Source organism: Eublepharis macularius, chromosome 10, assembly GCF_028583425.1.
Source record: "Eublepharis macularius isolate TG4126 chromosome 10, MPM_Emac_v1.0, whole genome shotgun sequence".
Taxonomy (NCBI): Eukaryota; Metazoa; Chordata; class Lepidosauria; order Squamata; family Eublepharidae; genus Eublepharis; species Eublepharis macularius.
In genome coordinates, this window is record NC_072799.1 from 47,502,462 (window position 1) to 47,515,321 (window position 12,860).

Below are 12,860 nucleotides of genomic sequence, written 5' to 3' on the forward strand. Positions count from 1 at the left end.
AGCACCTGAGGCAGGGGCCAGCTCCACCTCAATTGAAGCGCCGGCCCTGATTCTGATTTAGTAAGTGTAAGACTGGATTTGCTATTTCAACTGGTTTTCTGTCTCATAGTGGGTAGCTTTTGCAGATTTGTTTTTGAGGAGGATTGGATATTTAATTGTCTCTTAAGTAGAAAATTCCAAATTCTCTCCCTTTCTTTGAGAACTGCATGCAACATGGTTCTCTTGTGCCCTCTGTGTACACTGCCCAATGTGCAGGTATTACACTGGTAATTAGTATTAGAACCAGTGATGGAACAACATCATAGAAACTATTACCCTCTCTCCCTCTGAAAATGAGTAAAGTGGTCTAATTAGGCAATATGTTAAATGCAGGTTTGTTTGGGGGGAAAACCCAGACCAACTCACATTTAACATGTGACCCAATGCTCACCTTTAAAACAGTGGTGGGGAGGGAGCAAATTAGCTGCTAAGTGTGGGCTCTGGAGGAATGTCATTATTCCCTCCATTCCACCCACACACTTTCACGAACAGCAAAGGACTATGGGTAGAGGGCTATTTGACTTACAGCTAATTCCACATGTCTGCTTAGGAGATGTGAAGATCTGTAAGTAAGATGAAAAATAAGGCAGTGCCCCGCCTTCATTGCCCATTTCTGCTAGTGAAATCATATGGGATAGAAGGGAGGGAATCATGATGATACTATTTCTGCCTCAATGAGTGCTTGGGAGCCCATTTGTCTCCCCAGCCTCTGCAATGCTATTTTAAAGATGAGTGTCTGGTCATGCATTCAATGTGAGTTGTGTTGGTGTCTGAAGAAGGTGGCTGTGATCCTCAAAAACTCACAATAAAAATCATATTGATCACTAAGGTGCCACTGGACTCGAATCTTGCTGTTCTACTGCAGACCCACATGGCTACCCACCTAAAATTACCCCCAACTCAACTTGTATTTAATGCATTTTCCCTGGCTAATATCTTTCCCCCTTCCTTGTTTGTTACTGGAAAACCAGGAAGAGTTTGTTGTGTATGACATAAATATATAGGTAGTATAAAAATGTGTAAATATTTATGCAAGGTTAATAGGAAAATAATTGTCAAAGTATGAATAATTTACTAGCAATTTTTTTCACTCTTACGTTGACCTGCTGGGGGAAAAAAGGATAGTATAAAAAGTATTCCAAAGACGCATAAAAGTGAAGGCTAAGGAATACTGTCTTACATTTATCCTTACTCCACTCAAGTGGAAACTTCAAAGGAAAGCTAAGGGTCCTAACCTTGCAAGCTGTATAAATGATAAATGTGCTATTACTCTTTCTACCTGCCTGTATTACTTTGTGCCTTATATGTGGTCTATGGAGAGATCAGCATCTTAACTTGTTTCCAAAGTAATTTTATAAGATAGATTGATAGATACTTTATCCTTTTTAAAATACAGTAGAAGCATTACTCTTTGTAAAATATGTTCACTGAAACATGCCAACCGTGAACTTTGGTTATTTCCCCTTTTCTCTTGCCTGTAAGTTGAACTATACCATGACTTTGTTACAGGCAAAATTCCTTAATCATAACCAGCCTACTTCATAACTAAATAATGAGCATTAAATTACAAATTGAATACAAAAAAAAAGAGACTCCTACATTTGTGACACATGGGATAATACAGAGAGCTGTTCCGCCAGATGTATGGTTGAGGCTGAGCTGGGCCCCCACTGGCCAAGTAGAGGTGAACACCATCCCTATTAGTGGCATCCACCATCGAACTTTTTAACCAACCATGCAAGTAATTTTAATATGACAGATTGTGGTGGACTGACTGATTAACTGATTCCTCCTGCACTGCTTTCTTGTACCTTTTAAATATTTATATTGCACTGTTTTATATTGCTATTTTAAAATTGTAAAATGAAAGTTTTTTAGTGTTCTGTTTTACAGAATGTAATCTGCCTTGAGCCTGCCAGTTCAGGGAGGGCGGAATAGAAAGTGAAAATGAATGAATGAATGAACTGTACAGGTTCCTCCAAAGGCTTTTTACTTCCTGTATCTCTGCCATAGAGGAACATTCACTGAGCACTTAGATCACTATAGATGAACTGAACACAAGTAGTAACTGAATCAGTAGTTCAAGCAAATCTTTCAGTTAAAAAGTTTTAGAAAACAACTTTCCAATATGTATTCAGAATTGTTTAGAGAGCAATAATAGGAACCATGCTGATAGATACAAAATTCTTATTCCTTCCCCTGTTGACAATTGCATGCTACTGAGGAGAAGAAGCAAAAATAGCATATAGGTACTAAAAAAGACCTGCAGGGCCGATTCCAGATGGGCAGAAATCGCGTTTCTTTAGCGGTTATATTCGCTTACCGGCCATCCGTTTCGTTTCGCGTTGCAGCGTTTGTTCCCATCGTGTTCCGTGTAGTCCCGTGTAGTCTCGCTCCCGGCTGCTCGCACGGGCAACTGCAGTCGCCGGGCATTGGTTGCTTTTTTCCCGTCACAGTTGACGTCGGGGGCCCTCGTTGGCCCGTGTTTTTTTTTTATTTTTTTTGTCACGTATTTTGCGCAGCTGCGCAATTGCGCAGCTTTGCGACCACGCTACGTCAACTGGCTGGCGATTGGCCGGTCAACTCGACCCGCGAAGTTCTTAGGAAGAGTATTGGTTGCCGATTCTCTTCTGGATTCTCTATCATTGTCTTAGTGCGTCGTGAGTAGTAGAAGCTGACATGGCGCCCGAGAGAGAAATTTTTCTCATGATGGCTCAGCTGGTGATTCTCCTGCTCCAGAGCTCGACGGCGCTGTGCCAAGCGCATCTGTGGCACATCATGCGGAGAAGAAGGGCTGCCACACTACTTTTCCATTTTGGCAACCCGGCCAGAAGCGCTCGAAGGGCCGCTTTGCGAAGATATCGGCTTCACCAGCGGTGGTATGCACTTGCGCACATTAGAGAACCGCGGGACTGTTGGGTCTATCCCCGCAGCTGGGACTGGTGGGAGCGCATAGTGTTGCGTGTTTGGGACGACCAACATTGGATCCAGTGCTTCAGAATGAGCAGGGGGACCTTCATGGAGCTTGTGGGTGTGCTTCGACCAACTTTGGAACGGCAGAGTACCAACATGCGTGAGCCCGTCTCCGTGGAGAAGAGGGTGGCCGTGGCAGTATGGTGCCTTGCCACTGGAGCATGTTACCGCGTCGCGGGGGACAACTTCGGTTTGGGGTTATCGACTGTTTCGGACGCTGTGCTGGAGGTCTGCTTCGCCATTGAGAAGGAGCTGCTCTCTAAGCTGGTTTGCCTTGGGGAGGAGGTCGGAAAGGTGAGTGTCATTGCCAAGTAGACTGTTCCCTAATGAAATTTTTTTTATTTATATCTGCATTTGCGCACTAGCGACATTTAGAATTTCGAGCCATCGCAACAATGATTGGCCAGTCCACGCCCGCGGTGATTTTTTGTGTGTGTGTGGTTTGGTCATGTCGTGCGTGGCCGACTCGGGGTCTAGACTGATCCTCTTTTCCTTGCGTTTCAGATCATGGACGGGTATTCCGCGCTGGGGTTCCCCCACTGTGTCGGGGCGATAGATGGAACTCACATTCGCATCGGTCAGCCCCGGGGGAGGCCGGACCAATATGGAAATCGCAAGAACTTCTCTTCCATCTTGCTCCAGGGGACAGTTGACCACACCGGACGTTTTGTGGACGCGGAGGTGGGCTGGAGTGGCAAGAATCACGATGCCTTTGTCTTCCGCAACTCGGCCATCTGTGCGGCAATGGACACTGGCGTTTTTGTCCCTGGAAATCCGACCCTGACTGTGAACGGTGTATCTGTGCCACCACTGATGATCACTGACGGTGCGTATCCAATGCGGCGATGGCTTATGAAACCTTATGGGAAATTCGCAATCACGCAACAGCAGAAGTACTTTGACCGGTGTCTGGCACGGGCCAGGAATAAGGTGGAATGCAGTTTCGGTCGTCTGAAGGGACGCTGGCAATGTCTCCTGCATCGCCTGAGGGCCAGAGAGGAGAACGTGGTGACAATTGTGACTGCATGCGTGATCCTGCACAATTTGTGTGAGGCCAAAGGCCATGGCGTGCTGGGTTCATTGCGGGATCCCACGCCTTTGACAATGCCCGGCGATGGTCTGGAGTTCGGGGAGAACGACCGGGGAGTGTTGGAGGAGGGGAAGGAGGTCCGTGATGCGATGGCGGCATTCATGTATGCAAGGGACAGGCGGTGATGCTCTGGTTTTCCTTGTGGGCCCCGGGAATGCGTGACCAGCAACGGTATCTTTTGCAATGCAGACTCTTTGGTGACAATAAAGATTTGATTTATGAAATGATGGTGGCCTCGCAGTTATTACCAGTGACCAACTGAGTGTGTGTGGGCAGCGGCATTCTGGGGTTTGAAGGGGACCCCGTTGCGGGGATTGTTTCTGAAGCGGGAAAAGGGGGGGCATTTCATCCATCTCTCGCAATTGTTTTATTCGCACAGACCAGGGGGTAAGCGGTCTCGTTTGGTGTTGTTAAGCGTGCGGGAGAATATTTGCGGCTCCTGCGACTTTTGAGTTCAGAGGAGTGATGGGCGGCCGTATATTGTGGGGCTGTTGGGCTGACGCATTTGCGCAGATACGAAAATGTGGTCAATGCCAGCGGCACGTTTCGACCCCGCTATATGTCTGAACAAAGTTTCAGCATTGGCGAAGGGTGTTCTACCCCCCCCCCATCGCAGGATGGAGAGTGTCGATTGCATGATGTGTGGGTTGGTCGAACGGTAATGTGAGACAACCAAATGTTAACCTTAAAAGAGTGTGTATGGGTTATGCAGGGATGGCCGTGTGCCGCCTGATTTTCGCCACTTCGATCATCCACAAAATGGCGCCGGATCATTTCCGCTCCCCGTGAAATGGCGGCATTCGATCTCCGCATAATAACCCCCCCCCCGCCCAAGGCCTAGAGGGCGATCCGGTGCCTGCACGATATCTTTGTTTTCTGTATGGCGTTATCGGACAAAAAGCAGTTTTGGGATAAAAGGATGTGGTCGAATTCTGCACGGTTGCCTGTGCTACTATATGTTCGCCGGTGCGAAAAGGTGCAAAATGAGAGCCAGTACTTCTGCAAAACCTAAAATGGCCGCTCTCAACTGTCCAATCGCAGGCCTCCTAGCAAAAACAAGTTTGAATTTCGGGCATGCTCAGTCGCGTTCCCGCGCATTTACGCAGCCCCGCAAAAGCCAAAGCAAAAATGGCGGCGATCAAGGGGCGCTTCTGGAAAGACCGGGAGGTTGAGGCGCTCCTTGACCTACTTCTGGAGAGTGGCAAGGCGGCTCGCATCATGTGCAGCAGCCACCTTCCCACAAAAAGCCTCTTCTCCAGGGTCGCCAGACAGCTTGGCGCGAGGGGTTACCCTCGATCCGCAGACCAGTGCCGCTCAAAATTCAAGCGGATCAAGGCGGACTTTTTCGGGGCCCTGGAACACTGGCAGGGGATCCCGCGGATGACTGCGCGGCCGCCCTACTTTGCGCAGATGCGGCGCCTTTGGGAGCAGGCAGGCCGGCCGAGTTGGGAGGACCGGAGACACGCCGGTAAGCAAGAAGTGGAGGCGTGCAAGGCCTGGGGAAAGGAGAGGCTTGTGTGGCTGTGCGTATCATCGCACTCGCGAGATATCACCAACCCCTCCCGACATCCACGAAGGCACGAGCCTATCTCACAACGGGTCTCCATAAGATGGTGCCACCACCCACCCCCTTTTGGCAGTGTTTCCCATGGGTGAAAACAGACAGGCTGGTGTGGCTGGGAGTGGCATGTTGGATGCACACTGCACCCAGACTTCAAGGTGTGTTGCTACACCTGTCATCCCACCCCACCCCTAGGCTGAAACTGGTCCCTGTTCGAGGGGCCATTTCATGGACTGCTGAACATGCTGGTTTCAGCCCACCATGTTACCACTGTTCCCAGGAAGTCACGCGAGACGGGGCTCTCTGGCCAGGGGTGGCATCTGGCAAGAGAACTGCCCCGACCATGGAAGCCACATCCCCATGAAAAGAATATTGGGTTGAATCCAGCCACTTCCAGCCCCCTTCCCTCAGTCTCACCCATTTCCCTTACATCCAACATTGGCCATGCCGCATGGCTGCAGAATCCCCTGGAAACCCATTTTTGCGTCCAAACATGACCCGGTCTCCCTTTTTCTGCAAGCAGAGAAGCTGCTTGAATCCACTCTATAACGTGGAAGAGCACTCCCATGCAACAAAAGATGTGGTCAGGAATGTATCACCGCATTTATATCTCACCGTGTCCACACCCCACTACTAGTCCGCCACGACAAGGACCAAAGTTTGTAAGGGTCCATTATAGGTCAGTGTGGCTTGAGATTGCTATTCTTGCATTGTCCATTCAGTGCATAGTGTGTGAATGTTGCACCAAAGCACTCATAAGTTACAGGCCCCAGAAGCCATCCATTAGCCTTACAAGGAAAAACATACACGCTGGCCTGCATAGGGTTGACAACTCCATCTCCAACCTGTGCCCCGACACTCCACCACAGCCAAAGCTGATCCCACCGTGTGAGACGTGATGGACCTCTCGTTCCGAGGGCAATTGTGCACAGTCTGTGGGCAATATATTGGTGGGCACACACGCACCCCTCTGATCTCCCACGCCCACAGAGATGGCTGCCAAGAGTAACCACCTCCCCGCCCATTGCACTTGCAGCAGTCCAGAGGGGGATAGAGCGCGCAAGGCCACAGGTGCGCGAGGAGGAGGAGGAGGAGGAGGTAGAGGAAGCGAGGCCTGCGCCAGAGGAACTTCCCCCACCTGCTGTCGAGGAGCAAGAGGAGGGTGTGCCCGAGGGATTGGAGGCACCACCAGAGCCACCGGCCGAGCAGCCCCAAGGTAGGTGCTGGCGTGGGCACAACAGCAGCCACCGGAGGCCGCTTCTGGAAACCCCCGGGGAGCGCAGGACACGCGCCACTCCATGCGATGGCATGAGTGGGCACACCTGCACAGCGAGCGGTGTCGGCTGGACTGCCAACATTGGAAAGATTAACTCCTGCGGTGTGTTGTGTCCTACTGTGTTGCAGATGCTGGGATGGGCAGAGACCTGGCCATTCGGGAGGCAGCTCTGGGGGAAGACCCTGGCGGCAGGCGTGGGCCACAACAGAGCCGGCTGCGCCGACCTGTGGTGGAGGCACCACCAGAGCCACCGGCCGAGCAGCCCCAAGGTAGGTGCTGGCGTGGGCACAACAGCAGCCACCGGAGGCCGCTTCTGGAAACCCCCGGGGAGCGCAGGACACGCGCCACTCCATGCGATGGCATGAGTGGGCACACCTGCACAGCGAGCGGTGTCGGCTGGACTGCCAACATTGGAAAGATTAACTCCTGCGGTGTGTTGTGTCCTACTGTGTTGCAGATGCTGGGATGGGCAGAGACCTGGCCATTCGGGAGGCAGCTCTGGGGGAAGACCCTGGCGGCAGGCGTGGGCCACAACAGAGCCGGCTGCGCCGACCTGTGGTGGAGGCACCACCAGAGCCACCGGCCGAGCAGCCCCAAGGTAGGTGCAGGCCTGACGTGCATCCGCCACTCAATGAACAGGCAGTATGTGTCTCACCGATCAATATAACTTTATTGTTTGAACACCCAACATTTGAAGGACAACTTCAAGAGTCACAGGCCACAGGCGTGGGCCACCCGGGCACCACCAACCCTCATAACTTGAACCGCATAACTGTTAACCAAACGTGACCTCAAACCAAACAGCATAACTCTAACCAGATCAAAATTGCATGAATTCTCAACCGACAGGTCATCCCATGCTTTGACTGCACACTTATGACCAGCCCCAATTTGTTCACAGTTTCTAGCGTTGGCGAGGCTCCACCAACAAGCGCGCCCCATGAAGGCCCCTCTACCAGCAGTATGTCAGGGCCACCAGCGAGCAACCCTCAGGGGACGGACAACGTCCTGAACGCCATTGAGGCACTGGAGGGCCGAATCATGAACACCCGTGAGTGAGTTGGGCTTCGGGTTCGGGCGGGAGTGTGGTGAGGCCGAGGTGTTCATCATGTGCTTGGTTTTTTTCCAGTGAACAATGTGCAGAGCAGACTTGACACCGTGGAGCGCCTGCTCCTCTACCAGGGAAGGAAGCACAGGGCGCTTGAGAGGCGTGTTCGGGCACTGGAGCAGCAGTTGTCCGCACAGCAGTCGACTGCAAGGGAGCAGTGAGATGACGGGGGGTGGGGGTGTTTCCATTCGATGCCTGTTGCAGCACTTATTTGTTGGAAAATAAAGTTTTTGGGTTTGTTGAACGCCTCGTTGTCCCTGTTTTGGTGCATTGGTGGGAGCCGGGAGTGGGAATTCATGCTTTTGAGAAGGGCGCCTACAAGGTGAGGCGATCCCTGGACCTGCCAACACAGGAGCGTCTTGGCACACCTTGCCTCGGCTGAGGAGGAGGGGCAGGAGGCTGGCTGATTGTTCCCTCGTCCAATTCTCCCTGAGCTGGCGTCGCAGGCTGGGTGTTGGTCACTACCGGTACAAGGGGTGGCCTTTCTGGAGCGGGCGCCACCGGTTCCTGTCGCCGGAGCATGGCCTCTCCAAGTGTTTGCAGCGTGCTGACGGCTGCACGCATCACTTCCAGGTTCTGGTTCCAAGCGCTCTGGAACATTGCCTGCTCCTGACGAGTGGCCTCCATGAACTCAGCCCGCCACATCTGAGCCTCGGACTGCTCCCTTCTCCGCTCGGCAATCTCCTCGCGGTGCAGATCGGCTGCCTGGCTCATCATTTTCTCGGCCACCTCGGTGCTTCCCTGGGTCCTCCGCTTACGGTGCCTGATTGCTGAAAGACGTGTGCCAGGAGACAGCTGGGCAGCGGCAGCGGGAAGGCCTCCTGAAGGGGAGAGAACAGCAGCAAGGTCAAGGCACCAATCAAGTCGAGGCCTCCCCATTTCCCAGTCTGGGGGGGGGGGCACAGACCTTGGTCGGCCAGCCGTAGGGACTGATGCCTCCAAGGCCCGGCCTCACAATGGGGGTCAATGGGGTACCTGGTGAGCCGCTGCTCGGGGAGGGTGGGCTGTTCTCCTTTCCAGAAGTGTCCTCCGCACCGCTGGCAGTGCCCGCCTCAGTCTCATCTGCGCAGAAGGCAACATTATCAGCGGACTGGGGAAATACTACAATGGCTGCCCCACAGAGTGCCTATGTCCCTGAGCCCACACCACCCTCTGCCCAGGCCAGCCTGGGCAGCGCTTGCAGGGGATTCTCTCAGGGGCAGTGGGCCCGAGAATCACAGTTTGGCTGGGGGAGGGGGGCCTGGCCTGTGCCCAGGGCGGGGGGGGGGTTTCAGTCATGGCTGCCAGGAAGAGAGCCATGCAGCCCCAGAGAATCACGGCATGGCCTGGGGAGGGGAGAGTCTGGCCCGCCCCACAGAGTGCCTATGTCCCTGAGCCCACACCACCCTCTGCCCAGGCCAGCCTGGGCAGCGCTTGCAGGGGATTCTCTCAGGGGCAGTGGGCCCGAGAATCACAGTTTGGCTGGGGGAGGGGGGCCTGGCCTGTGCCCAGGGCGGGGGGGGGGTTTCAGTCATGGCTGCCAGGAAGAGAGCCAAGCAGCCCCAGAGAATCACGGCATGGCCTGGGGAGGGGAGAGTCTGGCCCGCCCCACAGAGTGCCTATGTCCCTGAGCCCACACCACCCTCTGCCCAGGCCAGCCTGGGCAGCGCTTGCAGGGGATTCTCTCAGGGGCAGTGGGCCCGAGAATCACAGTTTGGCTGGGGGAGGGGGGCCTGGCCTGTGCCCAGGGCGGGGGGGGGGGTTTCAGTCATGGCTGCCAGGAAGAGAGCCAAGCAGCCCCAGAGAATCACGGCATGGCCTGGGGAGGGGAGAGTCTGGCCCGCCCCACAGAGTGCCTATGTCCCTGAGCCCACACCACCCTCTGCCCAGGCCAGCCTGGGCAGCGCTTGCAGGGGATTCTCTCAGGGGCAGTGGGCCCGAGAATCACAGTTTGGCTGGGGGAGGGGGGCCTGGCCTGTGCCCAGGGCGGGGGGGGGGTTTCAGTCATGGCTGCCAGGAAGAGAGCCATGCAGCCCCAGAGAATCACGGCATGGCCTGGGGAGGGGAGAGTCTGGCCCGCCCCACAGAGTGCCTATGTCCCTGAGCCCACACCACCCTCTGCCCAGGCCAGCCTGGGCAGCGCTTGCAGGGGATTCTCTCAGGGGCAGTGGGCCCGAGAATCACAGTTTGGCTGGGGGAGGGGGGCCTGGCCTGTGCCCAGGGCGGGGGGGGGGTTTCAGTCATGGCTGCCAGGAAGAGAGCCAAGCAGCCCCAGAGAATCACGGCATGGCCTGGGGAGGGGAGAGTCTGGCCCGCCCCACAGAGTGCCTATGTCCCTGAGCCCACACCACCCTCTGCCCAGGCCAGCCTGGGCAGCGCTTGCAGGGGATTCTCTCAGGGGCAGTGGGCCCGAGAATCACAGTTTGGCTGGGGGAGGGGGGCCTGGCCTGTGCCCAGGGCGGGGGGGGGGGGTTTCAGTCATGGCTGCCAGGAAGAGAGCCAAGCAGCCCCAGAGAATCACGGCATGGCCTGGGGAGGGGAGAGTCTGGCCCGCCCCACAGAGTGCCTATGTCCCTGAGCCCACACCACCCTCTGCCCAGGCCAGCCTGGGCAGCGCTTGCAGGGGATTCTCTCAGGGGCAGTGGGCCCGAGAATCACAGTTTGGCTGGGGGAGGGGGGCCTGGCCTGTGCCCAGGGCGGGGGGGGGGTTTCAGTCATGGCTGCCAGGAAGAGAGCCAAGCAGCCCCAGAGAATCACGGCATGGCCTGGGGAGGGGAGAGTCTGGCCCGCCCCACAGAGTGCCTATGTCCCTGAGCCCACACCACCCTCTGCCCAGGCCAGCCTGGGCAGCGCTTGCAGGGGATTCTCTCAGGGGCAGTGGGCCCGAGAATCACAGTTTGGCTGGGGGAGGGGGGCCTGGCCTGTGCCCAGGGCGGGGGGGGGGTTTCAGTCATGGCTGCCAGGAAGAGAGCCAAGCAGCCCCAGAGAATCACGGCATGGCCTGGGGAGGGGAGAGTCTGGCCCGCCCCACAGAGTGCCTATGTCCCTGAGCCCACACCACCCTCTGCCCAGGCCAGCCTGGGCAGCGCTTGCAGGGGATTCTCTCAGGGGCAGTGGGCCCGAGAATCACAGTTTGGCTGGGGGAGGGGGGCCTGGCCTGTGCCCAGGGCGGGGGGGGGGGTTTCAGTCATGGCTGCCAGGAAGAGAGCCATGCAGCCCCAGAGAATCACGGCATGGCCTGGGGAGGGGAGAGTCTGGCCCGCCCCACAGAGTGCCTATGTCCCTGAGCCCACACCACCCTCTGCCCAGGCCAGCCTGGGCAGCGCTTGCAGGGGATTCTCTCAGGGGCAGAGGGCCCGAGAATCACAGTTTGGCTGGGGGAGGGGGGCCTGGCCTGTGCCCAGGGCGGGGGGGGGGGTTTCAGTCATGGCTGCCAGGAAGAGAGCCATGCAGCCCCAGAGAATCACGGCATGGCCTGGGGAGGGGAGAGTCTGGCCCGCCCCACAGAGTGCCTATGTCCCTGAGCCCACACCACCCTCTGCCCAGGCCCGCTTGGGTAGCCCCCACCCGGCCCCTCACCTGTTCCTGCCAGTCCACTTAAGGTCGCGTCAGGATCATCCCCGTGCTCCAGGAGGTCTTCTTCCTCGAAGCCAATGTGCCCTGTTAATGGAAACAGGCCAGCATCGTCAGAACGGATCTCCTCTCCCCAAGCCCGAATGGCCCCCCAACACCGGAATCCCTCACTCCACCCTGCCCCCACCTACCGCTTGGGAAAGGGGTCGACGTCCTAAGATGGTCCGCATTGATGGTGACCAGGTCATGGCTGAAAAGCTCCTCAGAGCCCTCCAGAAGGTCCATTGGGTCTGGCCTCGTCCTGCCCTCCACCTCCAGCACAATACTTCTTGCAAGCCGCTTTGGGTTAACACTCGCATCCCCCCTCAGAATGCTGTCGAGCTCCCTGAAGTAGGGGCAGGTTGTAGGCGCGTTCCCAGATCGACCATTGTGTGCCATCACCTTCTTGTACTCCAGGCGCATGTTTTTGGTCTTCGAGCGGCACTCTGTAGCCGACCGCTTGTGGCCCCGCTCAGCCATCTGCCTCGAGATTTTCTCGAAGTAGTCCAAGTTCCGGTGGGTGTTTCTCAGAGCTTCCTGGATCTTCTCCTCACCCCAGAAGTGTAGGAGATCCATAATTTCTCTGTGTCGCCAGGATACTCCCCGCTTCCCAGCAACTGCCCCCCCGCTGGCCATGCTGCTCCAAATACCCACGTATGCAACAAACACCGGCGTTGGCTACTGTGCCTGCGAGTTGGGAATTCTCTCGTCCCTAGGATGGGGCCCCTCAAAGCTCCTCAAATCAGCGTGCAAGGGAGTTCAGGTCAAAGGTCGACAATACGTGGCGTTGCGGGATTCTTTGAGAGGAACAAAATGGCGACCGCACTAAAAACGAAGAAGAGGCGAAGAAGCGCAAGTGCGCCTTTTGAGATGTTTCGCAACATCAATAAATGTTTTCTGGGAAAAAAAAATTTTCCAGCCACACGGAGAAAGGCAAGAATGGCAATTCCTTGCCTTTCTTTGCCGAAGTGCGCATTTTCGCACGTCGATCAACGCATTCCCGTTCTTGCGCAAATTGCGCCCGGTTTTTTAAAAAAAAAATGGCCTCGCCATCGGCCGGCGGGGGGGAAAGGGGCAGGCCTCTGAGCGGTGACGGGGCGTCGCGAACAGTACAAACCCGTACTCGGATGTTCACACCGGCAGCCTATATCACGGAACAAGGCGCCATGAAGCGCAGGTAAGATGGGACGGGATATAACGGGTGTGAACGGGTTTGAACGGT

The 12,860-nt window shown here is 55.6% G+C and overlaps 1 protein-coding gene across 1 annotated transcript; it reads left to right on the forward strand.

Annotated features, from left to right (window-relative positions):
- The first annotated feature begins 5,230 nt into the window (after positions 1–5,230).
- On the forward strand, positions 5,231–8,208 carry LOC129336509 (uncharacterized). Its single transcript, XM_054989638.1, has 6 exons — positions 5,231–5,570; positions 6,700–6,879; positions 7,068–7,208; positions 7,397–7,537; positions 7,841–7,990; positions 8,069–8,208. Exons 1-6 carry the CDS (start codon positions 5,231–5,233, stop codon positions 8,206–8,208), a joined length of 1,092 nt encoding a protein of 363 aa, XP_054845613.1.
- Positions 8,209–12,860: the final 4,652 nt, after the last annotated feature.

Excerpts from the sequence above, each read along its gene's own strand:
- LOC129336509 (XM_054989638.1), top strand. The coding sequence starts at position 5,231 with ATGGCGGCGATCAAGGGGCGCTTCTGGAAAGACCGGGAGGTTGAGGCG. Across the intron at positions 7,538-7,840 it reads ACCGGCCGAGCAGCCCCAAG|TTTCTAGCGTTGGCGAGGCT; the intron begins GTAGGTGCAGGC and ends ATTTGTTCACAG. Across the intron at positions 7,991-8,068 it reads GGGCCGAATCATGAACACCC|TGAACAATGTGCAGAGCAGA; the intron begins GTGAGTGAGTTG and ends GTTTTTTTCCAG.